Raw genomic sequence first — 19350 nt, forward strand, 5'->3', positions numbered from 1 at the left:
TTTAATTAGGCTGATCTCTCTGCTGATGAAACGAGTGCTTTGACTTCAATGGAGTTTCACTTATCTATGACTTATTAAAAAAAAAACCCAACAACCTGACTGTAAACTCCATATGTGATGCTGATTGTCTCTGGATGTGGTAGTCTAAAACTTGGACCTCTCATGGGCTGGATCTCCTCCAGTTTGCTTCTAGGCAATTCTGGAGTGAAGCTTGTGTAGTATCAGCATCTTTTCTTCAGTGTATTGCTAGTTGTGGAGCCTCTGGGAGCTGTTTGGTTAGCTTTCTCAGTGTCCGAAGTGCAGATATCTTCTGTCTGCTTGGAGGGCCAGGGTATATTCTTTCCTAAAGCTCATCTCCATGTTCCTGTTGACCCAGGCAACAGCACTCAGTGGGTGCCAGAGGAACTGGCTGCAGTAAAAGCTCTTATTCTGATACAGAATAAAACTGAACAGACTCCAGACCGCTGGATGGAATGGTGCCCTGTCCTGCCTGAGGCCCCCCTCCTCTCTACAGCTCCCCTTCATGACTGCCCGTTCTTAGCAGGGGCATTAACAGCTCCGTAGTGTGCGCCTGCAAACAGATGGGATGCAATTCAAACTTAGCAAGTATCAATCTGAGTTGGTGCTGACTTAACTGGAATTACTCTGAACTGGTGCCCAGCCTTTGTCTGAAAAGGAAAGGTGGTCTAGGATAGCATGGGCATGTAGATAAAAGGGGAAAAGATAGGATTTTTGGGGTTTTTTTTGCCATGTCCGAGTCATACATAAACACAAGCAAGTCAACCGAGGCTTTATGAACAAGGTGCTCCAGACAGATGGTGGCTGGTACAGAGGAGTGAAAGGGTGGTTTACACTAGTATGAAAGTTCACAGTATGGTTCCCACCCAAGAAAATACAAAATAGGATTAGCTAAACATCCCTATGGGTTGATGGGGCTTCCTTCAAACAAATGGTATGTAAAGGGACCCTCAGATGGAAAGGTTTCTGGATGGACCTCTGTTCAGAGCTCATGTCTAGGCACAGGGCTGGGCACAACTGAGTGAGGGTAGAGGAATGGCCAAGGAAAAATCCCTGGTGTAGTAAGGAGTACTCTGCTTTGGTCAGAAGCCTTGATGCTCCTCACTGCAGGATGGACTGATCCCTTGTTTCTTGATGGCTCTGCTAGGTGACTGCTGGGACAGCAGCTGCTGTGTCTCTTGGGTATAATGCTGAACTGCAGCAAAGGAGGAAATTCTGCTCACTGGGAACAAACAGGCTTGAAGAAAGCCTATCTAATAAAAGGTTTTAATTAATGACAGTCAGCTGAACCATGAAGGAGTGTCTGCATTCTCATTCCAACTGAGTGAAATCTGCTTTCCTTTCTGCATTTTATGCTTCTGTAATACTTGGGGAATTCACCACAGCATCCAGAGCTGTTGATTTTGAAGCCAGACGGTACTGTGCCACCTTAATCCCCTGAATGCAACAAACACTGCAGATGTCACAGCAGGAGGAGGATACAAGACAAGGCAGTATGCAAGAGTACACATTTGTGTTGATGAAGTGTTTACATTAGCAGGCAGCAAGGTGGAAAGACAAAGTAAGATGCCTCATGGGGTATACAGACCCTCCAGGGCTTACTACTTCCCTTAAATCTCCATCTTATCCAGACCTGGGCCATTTTGCCCTCCCTTCAAGGCTTTTTATCCTTGGATCATCTCTTTATCTCCCTGCTCTGCTCACCTTCAGATCTTTGCAGCAAGTGGTTTTTCTCCTCCATCATAACTTCCCTGTCTTGAGTATTTTTCCATCAGTCCCGCAGGAGGCTTCTGTGTGTGACTACCAGCAGAAATGGCCCTCCTAAGCACGGTCTTCCAGCTCCCAGAGGACATGTTCCATCAGAGCTATTACAAAAAGACATTATTTGCTGTACACCAGAAACCACTGGTGTTTAAGCATCCTTGAAACTCTTGGGGAAACTCTTAGACTCAGTGTCACAAAAGTAGTGTGGCTCGAAGCGTTCTCTGTGCCAGAGAGCTTTGAGTTCTGAGTGTGATGCAGGGCAGCTGTTCAGAGGTGATTAAGCAGCTTAGTTTTTCTCTCTAGATTGTGGTATTAGGTGAGTGATTTATAGTGGATGTTCCTTTGGTGTAAAATGAAAATACGAAGCAAGTATGGCATCCTTTACAGACACTGTTTAAGATTTCAGTCTAAACTTGATACTGATTTTGTACAACAAGCAAGTGGGTTTGCTGACTTGTCACCTGTAGGTAAAATCCAGCAAAGGGCAGGAGCCTCTTCCTAGAGCTCATGGAAACCAGCGGTGCTCCTGATGGCGCGGGATGCACTGGGACCCTGGAGCCCTAAAGCCAGGCCAGGGTGTGACTCCTGGGACTGCTGTGTCCCTGCAGGGGTGAGGCTGGGGAAGAGCTCAGCTCTGGGTGATGATGCCCAGTGTTGCGCTGGCTGGAGCCACGCACTGAGCTGGTGCACAGCCCCAACGTGGCCCCTCGGCAGGCTGTGCAAGGGGCCCTGGGGCTGGTCACTTGGTCCCAGTTCCCTCGGCAGCCTTCCCTGGGCTGGGGAGTGCAGCAGCACTCGCTGTCCGGCCCAGCCCTGCTTGCCCGTGGGCTGGCAACTGGGAAGGCTCTGGCAGTGATGGCTTGGAGCAGCGGAGCCCTCCCTCCGCCATTGGCTGCGCAAATAATGCTTCCCAAAAGCCAATTCCATTTTATCCCCGCGTTTTTGAGAAGAAAACTGGTGCTCCTCATCCTAAACTTGTAGTGGATGGTCTGTGGGTACCGTTGTTCCAAGGGCGAGCAGAGGCAGGCCTGGCCCCCGGCCCATCCCTTCCAGCGCACGGGGGAGGGGGGGAAGGGGCTCACCGTGGGGGCTCTGCCCGTGCCCCGGGGGAGGGGCGCTGACCCTTTCTCTGAAGTTTTAACTGTTAGGTCAGTAAGTGAGGGTTTATTAAAAATTACAGTGAGAGCCTTGTGTGTTCACCCCAAAAGGTGTGATTTTTAGTTTTGGTTGGGTTTTGGTTGTTGGTTGGTTGGTTTTTTAGTTCGGCTGCAGCAGCGCGGGCCTCCGCTGGCACCCGGTGCACTCGCAGCGCCAGCTGCGCCCCGGGGCGGGCGGGAAGGGGGTGGGGGGCGCGTGGGCCGCGAGTGGGCGGGGGGCGGGGCGCCTGGCCACGCACGTGCGCTACGTGCGGCGCCTGCTGCGGCGGGGCCGCCCCTCCCCCAGCGTGGCGGGGGGAAGGGCAGCCGCACAGTGCCCCCCCCCCGCCTCCCCGGGACGGGGGAGCTCCCCCCCCCCCCCCCCCCCCCCCAACCCGTCCGGGTTAACGGTGGGGGACGGGGCGCGGCCCGACCCCACCGTGCGCGGGGAGAGCGACGTTAACTGCGGGGTAGGGGGACACCTCACCGTGCCCGGCCGGGAGCCGGGGCAGCCCCCGCTAACAGGCGCGCGCTCCCCCGTGCCCCCCGGCCGGGCCCCGCGGGCGGCGGCAGCACAATGGCCGGGCCCGCAGCGGGGCGCGGAACAAAGGGCCCGGCCGCGGTCGCCGGGGCTCGCCCCGCCCCCTTGTTACGCGACAGCGGCGCGGCCAATGGCGGCGCCTGGAGAGGCTCTTTAAAAAAAGAAGTGCCGGCCGGCGGCGGCTGTCAGCTGTGGCGGATCCCTCCGCGCATGTAAACAGCCGTTGCGCTGCGGTCCATGTGCCCTCGGCCCTGCTGCGCGCCGACCGCCCCAGCGGGGAGGGGGCGACCCCGGGACAGGGGCGAGCGCGCCAGGCAGCGCGGCTGCTCGGAGCGGCGGGCGCAGGACCCCAACGGCCTCCCTGAACCGGCGGTGCTGGGGGGAGCGGCCTCGAGCGGGGCCGGGCGGGCCTGAGGCCTGCGGCGTGAGGCCGCGCACAAAGGCAGCCGTGTGCGGGCCGACGGTGGCGGCCCGGCCGGTAGTAGCGGGGACTCGGCCAGCAGCGCCCGCCGGGCCCGGGCAGGGCGTCAGAGGCAGCGCCGGGGCTGGTGTGGCCCCGCCGCGGCCGGCCGGCCCGGGCCCCGGCTCTCGGCGAAGTCCGTGGCCGGCGCTCGCCCCCGGGCGGGCGGGAGCGCGCTGCCCCGGTAACACCGGTCCCCCCAGGGTCCGACCCAAGCGCCCCCTCACAAAGGCGCGTGACGGGGCGGGGCGGCCACCGCCCCCTCCCCCCGCCCAGGCCGGGGCGGACTCTTTTTCTCTCGCGCTCCAGCTCCTTGCCCCCCTACCCCCCCGGCGGAGGCGCACGTCCCGTTCCAACGGCGCTCGGCGGCCCAGCGGCTGTTGGAGGATTGTTCGGAGCGGCGGCGGCGAGCGGCCCGGGCCCGGGCCATGGCCGAGTTCCTGCCCCCTCCCGAGTGCCCCGTCTTCGAGCCTAGCTGGGAGGAGTTCGCCGACCCCTTCGCCTTCATCCACAAGATCCGGCCCATCGCCGAGCAGACCGGCATCTGCAAGGTGCGGCCGCCGCCGGTAAGTGCCCGCATGGCGACGCCGGGAGCGGCCTTTGTGTGGCGGCTCGGCCCGGCGCCCCCCGCCCCGACCCCCCTGGTGCCCTCGGCCGCGCGGGGGAACCCCCGCTGGCTGGGCAGGGCAGCGGGGCTGCTCCGGCCGCCGCTCTGAAGTTTCGGGGAGGGGGGCTGCGCGGCTTTCTCCCCCCCCCCCCCCCCCCCCCGTCCAAGTCGCCTCAGAGTTGTCGGGCAGCAGCGGCCGGGGCGAGCGGGGCAGGGGCCGCGTTCCCCTCACCGCCGCCCGCCCGCCCTGCCCTGCCGCCCCGCAGCTGCGGCCGGCCGGAGCCCGGCACCGGGGGCGGCCGCGGGCCGAACGGCCCCGCGCGAGCCCCGCAGGAGGCAGCGCCTGGGTGTTGCCCTCCATGTTGGCATTGTGGCGGCGGAGCGCCCGGCCCCGGCCCCCCGGCCCGGCTCCCCCGGCCCGCCCCGCACGGGGCGCCGCTCCCCCCCGGCGGGCACCGGCACAGCCCGCCGCCGCGCTCCGGCCGGTGCCTTCGCCAGCCGAATCCCAGGCAGACATGGCCACCATTTTAGAACGCGATACACAGTGGGAAGAGTAATGAGCCTTCATCCTCCTCCTCCTCTTCTCAGCTGGCGGTGTAGCAAGCTCAAAATCGGGGTGCGAATCTCCGCGCCCTTCGGCTGCTGGGCTCGATCCAGTGAGAAATGCCGCGGGGGTGCCCAGGGCCGTAGTTCGTCTGGGCGCGATTGTTGGTTCGTTGAAAGGGATGAACGGCCGCGCCGGTGGTGAGGAGAGGGGCTGCCTACGGCCAAAGTCTGGTTAACCAGCGCCTCTGAATCGGCTTTATTTCGGGCGAATCGCTCTTTCTCCGGGGCGGAGAGTGGTGCAGCTGGCTGGAGGGAGTTTTGACGGCAATGATGAGCATGTAACTGGGAGCCCCACATCTCATCCGGTGGGAGCTGAAGCTGAGAAAACATTTCAGCAGACTTTAAGTTTTGAGAGCGAGACTTGAAGTTCAAAGAAATAATGTTCAGAAACACATGCTCCTCAGTTTCATGTTTTGATCGTTGCTGGGACTCCTGTTGGTAACCGTGCTTTTCCTTCCCAATTAAAATAGAAGTTAACTCGCTGCATTAATCTTGAGATAGAAATGTTTGTAGCAGACTGAATAATGTGAATCTCATTGGAGTGGAAGGTGTTTCTGTTCTCTGGGAGAAGAGTCCCAGTTTGCAGCGGTATAAATGCACACAAGAACGCTCTTGAATTTTTATCTAGGTAGAATATGCCAGTGCCCCTTTTCATGCAGTGTAGCCAAATGCTGACATAGTTAAGGGGGGGGTGTGTTAAGATGGTTTTCATTATGCGGTCAGCATTGAACTTATGTAATATTTCTTAGTAGAATGATCTTTTTGAGTTGTATATTGTCAACAGTATTTCAGCAACTGTAAGCAGAACAGAAGTTTTATGAAGGCTTTTTCTTTTGGACTTTGTTTTAAAAAAAAAATAAATCTCATCAGTGTTTCTTGGCTGCTTGTGCAAAAAGCCAAAACCCTGTAATGAAGGCTTTTTGTAAGCTATATTATCTATTAGAGACTCAAATGAATAGCTCTCTTAATGAATTACTTATTACAGCTGCATTTTCAGCATACTCTCATCCTCGCTTACTGAAGAGCTAATATCTGCCTGTATTTATGATTGTACATTTCACTGAACGTATTTAGAAGTAGGATGAGAATAGTTGGAGCTGCTGAGGGCTGAACACCTAGTAGTTGTGTGGAGCCTGGCTTTCCTGAGGCTGAGCTGCCATGGCCCTTGCCTACCCATGGCAGTTCCTTGGATGACTTGTGCAAGTGCAGTTGTTTGTTCGCCGGCCTGCAGCATAGAGGGAGCTCTTCCAAATCCATCAGAAAAAGCCTTGAAGTTGACGTAGTTCCTGGCCTTCCTCCTGAAAATAGGAGACACAATGAATATTCAGCTACCGTTCTTTTCTGTGTAATCAAGTGGCTTATAAATACCATGAGCTATAAACTCTACCACGCTTCTCACAAAACCATGTCGCTTCCGACCGAATGCACTGTTTGGTTACGGCTGAGGTTTGAAATCTTAATGCATCCCCGTGAATCTTTTGCCTGCGTTCTTGGTCGGGTTACGTGCCAGTAAGCAGGTAGGCAGCACCATGAACTGTCAGGGTCTGAGTTGAATAAGGAATTAAAAATTTGATTGCTGGCCTTGCGTTATTTGAGCTTAAACTCTGCTGGGTAATTATCAGCAGATGAATTTGTGCTTTTGTATTTGAGCTGCAATATGGAATAGTGTTTTGTGAGACTGGTGCCCAACTGTAGTTTCACAGTTTGCTCATGAAGAAGTCCTTATCCCTAAGCTAGCCTTGATGTGTCAGCCCCAGACCATGAAAAGGAGAGTGCCCTGTTCTCTGAGGGACCAGGTTCACCTTGGTCTCTGGTACCTTTCTCCTGGTGTTCGGTGGGCACCAGGTCAGCTTGGAGCAAACCACACCTGTAGTGGCTTCTTGAATGGCAGGTTTCGAGCACAGTCAGCTGCTTTGCCAGGGGAGTATTGAGGCATCTGACGTACTGTGGACATCTGGGTGGAAGCTAGTGGGTTCTGGGCAATTGTTGCATCTTTGTGGGATGAAGGGATGTCCAGGGATATAACAGGAGGTGTCATTTCTCTATGGCAGTTTCCAGCTGAGCACTCAAAAGAAGCTTTCTTCCTCTTCATTCCAGTTCAGTTTGTTCCAGTTGTCACTGATGACTTAGTTTTGCTTTTATTTGAGAGAATCTGCGATACTGCAGCATCTGGCTTGTAGAGGATGCAACAATGATACTCACTGGCACTGTTCTGTATGGAACAGCAAAGCGAACGCTTTCTGTCAACAGTCTTGAGCACAAGTCATCAGTCCCATTGGCAGCAAAGTGTTCAGACGAGCTGCGGGGTTTTGCCAGCGGCGGTTGCTTCTGGTAGTTAACCTGCTAAGTAAATCAGAGATGCTTTGACGCTTTGCTGCTGAACTGGAGGTGGGCAGCTAGGTGCGGAAAAGCGGATGGTGTACAACTTGTTTGCAGGCCATTGCATGCTGTTTTGTAGTTAGTATTTCTTCTGTGAACTGAAAACATCCTTCATTAGGATTTCTTTCTTTAAACAGTAATCTGGAACAGTGGTTTATTCTAAAAATTGTCATGTCAAGTTGTGGCCTTCTGGAAGATTTTTATGATTGCTCTGGAAATTACTGAGGGCATTTAGAGGAATGAAGTGTTGCTGGAGAATGGAGAAACCAGGACAAACGGTATCATTTGTTATTTGCAGTAGGGAGTTAATAGTAGTTAATGAAAACCAACAGTCTTAACAAATTTGAAGTCTAGCTTCAAGAATAGAAAGTAAAATGTAGAGCATGATACTGTTCCTGCCCCAAGTTTTTCTTGAAAATGGACTCTTCCTTCCACTTTGTTGTGTAGTTGCTTTGCTGCCGTGAAGAAATAGCTAATAACAACTACTTAAGCCTTACTTACCCTATTAATGTGTTTCAAGATATACAACGTTGTAAATATACTAGGAACAGCATAACTTTCCCATGGCCAAACATGAAAATAGAGAAGATTACAGCTAAATTTCATTGTTTTAAATAATATGGAATAGGTAAGGCTGCTAAGTGGCCTTAGGTCTGCCCTGATAAAACTAACCGTTTTAAGATCAGAAAGTCCATATTAATACAGTTGAAATCTTGGAGGAATTGACATTGGAGTTCTATAAATAATTGACTCACATTTTTCAATAAACCCTGGAATACTGGGAAACTTTGAAGAGGACAGGAGGAATTAACTTCCTTATGGATTTTAAACTCTTTGTGGGTGCAAGAGTTGTTGACCACATCTCACTGCAGGGTAGAAGAATGGCTGATACAGGCCTGAAAAGGATCTGGAATGGTGGTAGTCTGAAATACAATTGCATGGAAACTGGCATTGTCCAGTTGGTTTTGTTGTTTTCTATGAGACCATGTATTTGGTTAGCTCAGTTGTGTTGTGATCTGACATCTAGAAATTAATTGCATTTCAGTATTCCGATTACAATAATTGGTATTGTGCAAAATTGTTGTTGTACTGAAGTAATCACAAATTATTTCAGGTGTTTATGAGAATTTGTAATGAAGGATCCATGTCTAATGTTCTTTCAGAACCTCAAGCCAAGGGTATCTTAATTTGTTCTTGCAGATTTTCAATGATACGGAAATTATTCCCATATAGGTTGCTGGTTTATGGCAGGTAGCTCGTTGTTACATAGGGATCCTGATTGCCTAATAAACAATGGATGTTACAAAACAGTAATTGCTTAAGTAGGTCTCATTGTGAGGTTTTACATTTAGGAGCAAGGGAGCATATGCTAGTCTTGGAGGAGAGGGGACTGTAGAAAAGTACCTGTGGATCCTTGTGGAGAAACAGGTGTCATGGAGGCTCTGGCTAAGCAGGTGAATGCAGCTCTTGAGTTTCTCAGTGAAAAATAGGATGATTTTGCCTCTGTGGTAGCATGAGAGTGGAAAATACTCTGAACACTGCACTCATGTGAGGACTTAAAAAAGATCTGACAACTAGAGAGGGTACAAAGAAGTGTCAAGGAAGTTCTGCACATGAAAGAACAAATTTTGAAAAATTTAACCTTAACAGAGCTGGAGTGGTGAAACCTAAAGGCACAGGGCTGCTGCTCTAGGGACGTATTTTGAGGAGCAGTGTTCATTTAAACAGTGTCTGTTCAGGCTGCTTGTTCTGCCATTTGCTTGATTTATTTTCATTTTTATGGAGAAAAAGAAAACACAAAGCAAACCAAAACCCCTTCATTAAGCTATGGACTAAACCCAATTCACTGCTGGAGCAATGTTGTTGAGGGTTCTGGCGATCTCTCCCGGTCCTGGAGTTGTAAAACGGCTAAAACAGGATTTAATGCAGAGAGTTGTTACACTTTGTCCTGAACAGGAAGCTGGTGGTGATGATCCCTCTGATTTGATAATATGCACAGGCTCAGTCAGTTGATTTTATCAACAAGAAAACAGAGATAACTCAATTATGATACATAAGTGAGGTTCACAGGGAGAAAATCGTAGGTACTGCGTCGTTTGTCTGCCTTGGTGAGAAGCGCTTGAGCCACTGGTTCCTGTTCAGCATAAGCCAGGCTCACTTGAACTAGACAACAGGTCCTGCATTTTAACTGAAAGTGATCATTTGTTAGGAAAAAATGGAGGATGGTGGTGGATTTGGCATTTTGGGATCAAGAATGGGCGGGTTTTTTGGGGAAGAGATGTTTTAGTGCTGAGGTTCCTTGTTCACATACTGTCAAGTTCTTGTGAAGAAAACTAGATCAGTTGCCAAAGCTTTTTTTTTTTACTGCAGATAAAGAATTTGCTGTGTTCAATACAGGGGTCATACTGTGAAATTAGGTAAATTCAGTGTAGGTTATTTACTAGTCTCCGATCTTTAATTATCGAGAAAATGTAAAAAAGGAGTATTTTACTAATGGGAACTACCATGTGCAGTGCTGCTGCAGTCACCATTGGTATGATCCCTGCACTTCGGAAATACTGAACCGTTGGAGTTTGCTTAGAGGATGATGCGAATATCCTCTGCTTGACTCAGTCTCTTCCAGTGAGGGGCTTTCAACACTCACTCTGTTAAGCTCATTGAAAATTTAAGATGAAACAATTTAGTCCGGAACACTCTATATGGGGCAATAGCAGCAGCAGGTTTGTGGAGTTTTTGTAGTGTGTTTGTTTAACTTGAGAATCAACAGTGTCAATTGGCTAAAAGCTGCAAGGAGAGTTTTGGATTAAACACAACTCCCCCAGCCTTGAAACGAAAGCTGCCAGTTCATGCCTGTGTATCCGTTAGGAGGTGCTTTCTTTCATTCCCAGATTACTGGGTTATCTCTGGGAGCTGCTGGGAGGGGGTGCTGTGTGCTGTGTGTGTTTGGGCGACCAGGCTGTGTGTGTTTAAAAGCCAAGGAGGGCTTGTGGAATCATACAGGCTGCCACCCTTACGTGTGTCTTGAGTCAAATCTGAGCTTGAAATCCCAGCCTGAGCAGGGAGCGTTGGCGATAGCTGGGGCAGCCAGTGGTGGCTGGTTGCAGTGGTGGGAGCCGCAGGGGAACCGCCTGGGCAGAGGCAGAGCCCTGGTCAGCTGAGGCTCTGCGACTGCTGGCAGGTGAAGCCAGCAGCATTGTCCATAGCTCATCTGCTTCTGTTCTGGGGTGGCTGTTAAATCCAGGTATTTCCTTCTATCGAGTTGTTGGGATTAACATCTAGGTTTGAAAGCTGCTGGTTACAGCTCCAAAGAGGGCACAGAGTGTTTCCAAAGGGCTGTGACGAGAGAGCTCTAGAAGGTTGTCCAGGCTGTCTGTGCCACTTGCCAGTCGGACACCCTCCAGGAACATACTGCAAGCTCAGACCACAGGTCTTCTTACAGCTTACTGTCTTGAATGAAGATGGCAGTGGCTCTTGGGGCCTGGTGCCTTTGGACGCTGACAGCCGAGTCTGGCCCAGTACTGATGGGTGCTCTGCTTCAAGGTCTAGGTCAGCGCCTCTGAAGTGAATTGGAGATGTTGGATTCGCTGCTGGTGCACTGACCCCAGCGCCCCGTGCATCTCCAGCTGTTCGTGCAGTGCTGCCGGTCCATTGCTTGTTCTTGCCTGGTGCTGCCAGAGCCTCTGTCTGTTCCTTGCACGCAGTCGCCTCCGTGGAGAGAAGACTGGTACCTCATGTATGCAAACCCTGCTACCTCTTTTGCTTTGATGTTCAAACCCTACGTATAGCTTCTGTCCTCTACCTTTGGGTCCCAGGGAGCAGCTGGCCCTGACGCTTGAGAATCCTCTCCAGCTTTCCTGAGCTCTTAGTTCCTCTCGAAGATTGGAGCTGGCCCAGAAACACTGGGATCTGGAGAGATGATTCTCACTTCAAGCTTGTCTTTGGCTGTGGGTCTCAGGTGGGAAGGATCTGTGGTTGTGTTTGCTCCCTTGCTAGTCTGCAATACTTAAGAGCCCAGTTTTGTCTCAAATGAGAAATGCTCCACCAAGCTTGTGTTATTGCATGTAAGGTGTGTTACTGCACCCAGGGTCTGCTCTTAGCAGGGAGGAATTGAGTGTTTCTGTTGGAAAAATCACCTGCACTCAAAATGACTGATCAAGGACCACATCGCCGCAAACGAGGTTAACTGATGATTTGAGTTACCAACTAATGTTAGCCTTTTAACAGGGTCAGAGAGGGATTAGTTCCTGTTCAAAAGGAAGCTTTGTGGATGACCCACTGACACTGCTGGGGCGATAAATGGTGGTGCTCACCAGTTTTGCCTAGATTCTGCCATCTGAGTTTCTTTTGAGTAAGTTTTTAATGTCATCATAAAACTGTGAGACTAAAAGAGACCTCCTGAGTCACCAAGTCTGCTCCCTCCCTCTCGGAGGCAGCAATCATGTAACACCTTTGAGAAGGCAAGATCATAGATGTGGGAACAAAGAATGTAAGTCGGGCTTGCAGGGTGGGCATCCTGGAAAGCAGTGAATTGCTGCAGTTAACTGAATGAATATGTGTTTCTGTGGCAAGAATTGCTAAGATATCCTTCTGGATCTTACTGTGAGATGCTGTCTAGCAAAATAATGGAAGTGATGTCTTTTTTTTGTGTGTGTGTCTGACATTGGAGAGTGTACAATTAAAATGCTGCTTGCAGTTTGCAAAAGACATGGAAGAAATGGGGAAAAAGCGTGAGGAAGATCTTCATTTGCGGGACTGGAAAGCTTGTTCTGTAAAGAGAAGCAAAAAGGTATTTGTTTATTGAAAAATGTCTTGAGACATCACTTTCAGGAAGCATTCTGCTTGCACAGTAAGCAAACAAGGTATTTGGTTAAAAATGAGATGAGGATAAGGGAAAAGTTGAACCTAACTAACTTGTAGAACAGCTTACCAGTGACAGTAATTTCTTGTTCACTGAATTCAAGGGGGTGGTTAAATTTTAATTAGAGAGTGAATTTGGATGAGGTGCAAGGTTTACCAGCTGAAATTATAGGAAGCTTACCTTCCCTGTAACAACAAATCTGGAGGAAGGATATGGAAATAGTTAAGAAATAGCTCTCCTGACCATTTGTAGTTTGCATTACTACTTGAAACATTAATGTGATTCTTGGTGTACACCTTTGCACAGCTAGGTTTGTCTATAAAGTTTGTAGAAAAGTTTGAAATTTTTATGTCAGTCTCATTTTTTGCATGTATTTGTATTCAGGTTTATTCTGCTAGGTCTGCTTAACAAATGCACGCTAATGCAGGCAACCAATTTTTCCATGTCTGTTGCGGGCTTCTAACAATTGTGTATGGACAACAAAGCAACAAAGTAATTTCAGATGAAGAGTCTGGGCAGTGTGAAAACTCCTGATTTTTTAGGAAATTGAGGATTTCTTGCTTTTTGTGTACCCTTAATCTTAGTGTAGTGTTCAGCATGGTTGTTGGAAGTAACTTAAATTGATCTTTTTAGAAGTCTCTTTTTTCTTTTTTTTTAAAAGGTGGGAAATCCAAACCAGTTCTTTTTGAGGACCTTGCAGGTGCATGCTGGGTGGAAATGGCTAGTGTCACAGGCTTCCCAGACACAAACCTCAGTGGGCCTGTGGGGTTGGTTTGTGTGTGCTCTTCCCCAGCAAAGCCCCTCCGTACGGATCCATCAGCATCTTTGCAAATTGACCCTGCTGCGGAACAGCTCCTTCTTGTGCTGCTGCTGCCGCTGCATTTCTCTCAAAACGCTTATGTCTCTTTATATTCCTTGTAATGAACATCACATTTATCTTAGTAAGTTGTGCTTCAAAAGGTATGCAGGCTTTTTGTTGAGTAAATAATATGCTTATTAATGAAGGGTTGAAAGCATCTTGTTTTAGGAATTGAGGAACTTGCCATACACTGCAATACAAAATGATAAAAGATTATTCTTGTTGGTTGTATCAACTTTGAGTAGTTTGGATACTCCAAAATGAACTTCCTGTGACTTGAAAATGAGTCATTGATGGCCTGTTTACTACACCTGCTGTAATTTTTCCAAAGGGTGAATGGCTATGTATCTGTAACCATGACTAATATCATATGAAACAGTTTGTGATAAATGGCATGTGCAGTAATGTGTTTCTAAAGTCAGAAGTATTTTATAATGATCTAAACTGACCTGTTATATAATATATAGCGTGTGTGTCCCTCAGCTCTATCTGCTTAAAAATATCAAAAGCCAGAGTACATCCAGTGTTACCTCTCATTAAGCCAATTTACCATATCTCAGCTGAAGGTCTGGCGATGACTTTCTCCTTGCTAAAAGTTAAACGCTTGTAAGGCTGTTAAATTTTTGTTTCTAGTTGAGGGACCCATCTGCCTGATAGAGTGAAAAGCAGTCTACTGAAAGTCCTGTATTGAATAAATCGAGTTTCCAAAGCTGCTCTTTGTCAAACAGCTGACGTACTGTCACACTGTTCTGCTGCGTATATTGTTCATTCAATATGGTTAAACTTAAAAACTGCACAGTGTAGAAAATAACTGTTGTGGGAGCTTGTGTTCTGGTGGAGTCATCTTACCTTTCCTGACAAACTAGGTAACTAGTGCTTTGCCAGAGCAAGCGTCTTTGGGCAAAAAGGAAGGAACTTCCCAAAATATAGGCCAGTCAGCAATAAACAGGAGACGTATGGAGCTGATCAGCTTCTTCTGGAGTTCTGGCATGCCATGTTGGGAGTGAGGTATTTCTGTAAGGTCGCACACAGCAGTAGCTTCATTTGCTTTCTTAAGTGGAGAGGAGAAGCTCGCTGTGCCCCACCTGAAGGCAGGCTGCTGTCTGGCAGCGCATCCTCAGTCTGTGTCTGTCCTGCGGACCCTTGAGGCTTTATCTCTCTGGGAATGAGCGTGAGCTGGAAACCTGTAGGATCAGGTCAGAATTCCTGTTCCTCCTGTTGTGCCTGGTGGCACGAAGGCGCTCCTCTGCAGCACAGCCCAACAGAGGAGCCTCTTGTGCCCCCCTCCCTTGGCTCTCCCGAGGGTCTGCCAGTGCTTTCTGTGCAAGTGACAGCCCTGCAGCACCATGTCAGCCTTGGTGGTGGTGTCAGGGGTAGTGTCATTGCCTGGGTGAGCTGCATGTTGTTCCTGTTCTCTTCATTCCTGTTTCTTGTCCTCTGCAGATCCTTACTACAGGTTCCTGTTTTAGAGTAATGCACGGCTCACTTGGAGACAGCCTTGGCTTATTACTTGGCTAAGCAGTCAGTCACTACATCAGTACATGTCAGTACTTTTTATTTTTTCCCGTTTACTCTCTCAACCTAAGCAAAGCGCTTGGGTTCTTAGAGTTCTCCCTTTGGCAATCCGATTTAGTCCCCAGCATGTCCCAGGGGTGCTGTGTGTCATGACCAGTGTGTGTCCTCTCCTGGTTTGGTTTGCTGTCTTCTGTCTGTCTCTCTGCACACAGAGCAAACTCTAGAGCTGTGACTAATGGTGTAACCAACTGGTTCAGCTTGAAAGTCAGATTTGTGGTGTTTGAATTGTTTACAAAATGCAACACTTGAAATCTTGCTCTAAATGTTCCCAGTTGTGTTTCCCATCTCACAGTTCGGGGGCCAGAAATGATTTATCAGTTTAGCAGGGTATTACAAAAGTGTCAAACGTTTTCTTCGTCATACTTGCTATTTCCATTGCATTCGGTGGTCTGGCAAACAGTACAGCATCAGTAAAAGTAGGGTTAATTTTACCTAGTTGTTGAGGAACACCATGCCGTTGGGCACCAGTCTTAGTCTAGAGGTTAAAAGAACAAAAGTGATCAAGAAGCACATCCTACTGGTTTGAGGACTGAGCATCCTGATCCCCACTACTGCCTCTAATTTCCAGTTCAAATCTTAATTCTAACCTGGTCTTGCCAAGTATTGATGTGCTGAAAATGCCTTGTAGGATCAGAAAACTTATCTCTTGTTACTAATGTAGAGGTTTGGGTTAGTCAGCGTGTTTGATAAAATGCGTTGGTGTCCCTCTTTGCTCTTCAGATGTCCCACGCGCTTGGTGGCTTTTGTGTTCCTTCTCTCCTTGGCTCTGCTGTGGGCTTGTGCTAGTGACAGGATGAGATTGTTTTAATATAGAATTGAGCTGGGTGTGTGTTTGTATGTAAGATAATTGCTTTACAAATCCTTTATGGTTGTTTTTGACACTAGTTTTCATATTAAGTATGTTGGCTAAACCAACAAATGTTCTGCTTATGATGCTGTTCTTAATTTTGGTTGCCTTAGTCTGCTGGTGCTGGGGAAACATTTTTCTTTTTCCTGCTAGAAAACTCTTGCCTTACTCTGCTATCAGTAGCTCTCACACACGTTATCTTCATTCTGTAATTAGTGATAATAAGATAGGTTTATATATAATAAATTACTGTCAAGTTTAAATCAAATCTAATTTGGTTTAGTGAAGCTGTGTATTGCCAAACCAACTGCATGTGATAGATGTCAGAGATCTAAAAGATAAAATTGCTTTATAGTTGTGTTTATAAATAACATTACCAGTTGTGGGTATTCTGTTAAATTAATAATAATCTTTTTTAATTGGTCATATTCCAGCTGTTCCTGAATGTTTGCAGGCAAGGAATTAAGAAAAGAAGCTTTTTTTTCTAGTTTCCTTTTTGGTTTAGTGCAATTGCTGTTTGTTTTTGAGACTACATTTATGAATGCTAACTGCTGCACTTGTCCTTTGTGAGCATTTGAAGTCTCCACTATCAAATGTTGGTCTTCCCAACCGAGGCAGGCATTAACAGTTTGGATCGTGGTTTGAGGAACCTGGCTTTGTTCCGTTTTGCGTGGTAGCAGTACTGACTGCGTTAGTGTAAGTGACGTCCCGTCTCAGAGCGGCACCAGAGCTGGTTCTCCTGTTCAAAGCGCTGGGCGGGTTGGCCAGGCTCGGTGTGGAGTGTCCCCAGCAGTGTCCCCTCACTGTCTGGCAGGCACAGCCTCAGCTGTCGTGAGACTGGGGCAAATGGCCCCTGCAGCACCTTTATCTACCCGGCATGGGCAGGGAGAAGATGGACTGCCTGGATGGGCTTATCGTTGAGGAGAGGTCCTTAGTCCCAAACTGTACTTTATTTTGTGGTTGGTTTCATCATCTGTCTGGTTTACAGTAAAATATTTTAAGGCGTCGGCAGTGGAGCTCAGTTGGAGTATCTCATTTTCCCGCTTCCTAGGCTTGTTTGACATGAAGTAGCCAGGAAGCAGAAGCAGGTGCACTTCAGCTGCGCGGGATGTGATGGCCGGCGGGTTGGGATGCAGCCGCAGAATAACTGGGATGCAGCCACAGCCCTGGGCTCCTGCCACGTGCTGTGCTGCTTTGGGTTGAGGGGGCTTGGAAGCCACAGAGACCCCTTCCGTGCTTCGGGCTTACCTGGCTTTTGACTGTCGTATGGAGAGGCTTTCTTCATTTTCCTGGTCTTTTGATGAAGCTTTTCTGTTTTTCCAGGACTGGCAACCTCCATTTGCATGTGACGTTGATAAGCTTCACTTCACACCGAGGATCCAGAGGCTCAATGAACTAGAGGTAAACTGTAAAACTGAATGTTGCTTCTGCTCCAAAATGCTTAAATGTTTTTTTGAGAGGCGGTGTTTTCCAGTGGATTGACAGTGAGCTCTGTTTTTGACTTGAGCTGACAGCACCCAGGAGCTCTGAACATCAGTTTTTAATTAGCACAGAAATTGGTCTGTTTCAGTTAAAAACATACCAAGCATAAAAAGTAAATGCTCGTTAAAGGAAAATAATTCAGGCCTTTTCCACACAGAGGTGCTTATAAGTGATTAAACTCAAATTCTCAAGTGCCATGGATTTGTGTCTGCATTTTGAACTTAAACAGCATCTTTTAAAAGTGGAAGAAATGAATTGCAGAGTGCTTTAAAAACAACAAGCTGTTAGGAAGGAAGAATTATGAAATCTGGATTCAGTTGGTGGAAATTTACTGTTCACAAGCGCTTTCTTTTACTGCTTTCATGAATTCAGACTGGTGGAAGGGACTGGTGAGGAGTCCTGGTTAGGTCACTACCGATACGAATTGGAATGACAGTGACTCTTTGCCTGCCTGATTTTTCTCGTGGGGCTTGCTTTCTGAAGTCTTGGTGTGATTCTGGGAAGTGCCAGGGTAAGGACTTGAACACTGGCCTTGGATGCTGCGAGAAAGACTTGTGTGGACCCAGGCTGGTTCACAGAATCGTAGTTAGGGTTGGAAGGGACCTTTCAAGGTCATCTAGTCCAACTGCCCTGTAATGAGCAGAGACAGTTGAGAGCTCTCTGGAGTTTAAAAGCAAGCTCGACTGTATAGAGGTGGCCATTTTTTGCCTTAGGAATAGAAAATGTGATGAAAATGTGTCAAAATTTAAGCCTAAGCTACTGCTCTTTAACGTAGCAGCAGTCCAGTTATCTCACTGTTTGCATTGCTGTGCCAACGGACTAGTTGGCTTCTCCTGCCATGACTGGTTTGTATCCATAAAAACGAGACAAATGCAGTTGGGAGTGAAAAAGGATAACAGAAAAACCCTTTTTAATAAGCCATAAATATTGGACTATTTTTGCTTTATTACAGTAAACTAAATTGTAATAAACTGTTGCATTTATTAATGTGATAAATGTAATCAACCCTAGCAGTCCAGCTAGTTTAGGTAGTTTGTAGCAGTAATAACTCATTACTTGTCTGTTCTCAGAAAGCAGTTTTCTAAATGCAGTAAAAGTTAACAAAAAGTGACTTGAAGAAAGACTGGTAGTATCTGTATGGAAATTTTTTTTTTCTGCATATGATGAGAGGGAAACATGCAAAATTACACTTGCAAGGGAAAATCCAGACAGGCAACTGAGGCTGCGGCATTATAAACACTGGGATATACAAAAGCTTAATCTGCATTTAGTATGTGGTTCATGGTTTTGCTTTTTTTTTTCAGGCCCAAACTCGTGTGAAGCTGAATTTTCTGGACCAGATTGCAAAGTTTTGGGAGCTTCAAGGATGTACGCTGAAAATTCCACATGTGGAGAGGAAGATCTTGGATTTATTTCAGCTTAATAGAGTAAGACTGTTACAAGGGAGAAACTAGTCCCAAAAAGATGTTGTGTTGTCTTAGTTTCTGGGACGCTATCATAGTTGTTCAAGGGAGATTTTGGGGTATATCTAAGCTGAAAAAGTTATTACTTTGTTTAACCTAACATAGCTAATGTGACAAAATAATAAGAAATACAACATTATGGGAGCCTTCAGGTGAGCTGGGAGATCAAATTACATTTCCAGCTCTTCTTTGAAGTTGAACTTGGATGCAAACTGGTCAAAAAAACCTTCGTCCTAACTGATGAAAGCTTCTGAACAAAGACAGCAGTGAGAAAAACATTCCTTCAGAAATACAGGAGAAAAAAATCCAGCAGCTTTTAAGATGAAACTTGTTAAGCTTCTGGAGAAGTTTATGTATTCTGAAAGTAGGGGATGGGATTTACTGATCCCTAGGATATGTGCTTTCTGTTTTCTTTGTGTTTAGAGTAGTTTGTATTTGGTTGATTTTCAGCCTGTTTCATAGTACTTTGTTCCAGTGAGAAGAACTGATTGTACTGTGCTGGAAAGTTGTGTTGGAATACAAAGTAGAGGTGTGACAAATTGCAGCCAGGCAAATTCTCAAAAGTAAGCTGAATTACTGTTTGGTCAGCTAATACAGGTGCTGACTTGTTTGTAAAGTAATTCAGCAAGTTTACAATTCCTGAACAGGTTATATGTTTATATGTTCCAGTTACAGCTTTTAAAAAGCTTTCATGTTTTGAGGTTTTTAAAATGGCAGTTGTGGTGTTGTCTTGTGTTTTAAACCAACAGTGCTTT

At 47.7% G+C, this 19350-nt stretch overlaps 1 protein-coding gene across 1 annotated transcript in view; it reads left to right on the forward strand.

Annotated features, from left to right (window-relative positions):
* Positions 1-3674: 3674 nt before the first annotated feature.
* The window catches only part of KDM5B (lysine demethylase 5B), a 55738-nt gene continuing 40062 nt past the window's right edge, over positions 3675-19350 (forward strand). Inside the window, exons 1-3 of the mRNA XM_055820019.1 lie at positions 3675-4485; positions 16974-17051; positions 18437-18559. Of these exons, the coding sequence (XP_055675994.1) occupies positions 4348-4485; positions 16974-17051; positions 18437-18559 (339 nt within the window). The 5' untranslated portion in view covers positions 3675-4347. The remainder of the gene's footprint in view (positions 4486-16973; positions 17052-18436; positions 18560-19350) is intronic.

This window comes from Falco peregrinus, chromosome 16 (assembly GCF_023634155.1).
Source record: "Falco peregrinus isolate bFalPer1 chromosome 16, bFalPer1.pri, whole genome shotgun sequence".
In the NCBI taxonomy this organism is placed as follows: Eukaryota; Metazoa; Chordata; class Aves; order Falconiformes; family Falconidae; genus Falco; species Falco peregrinus.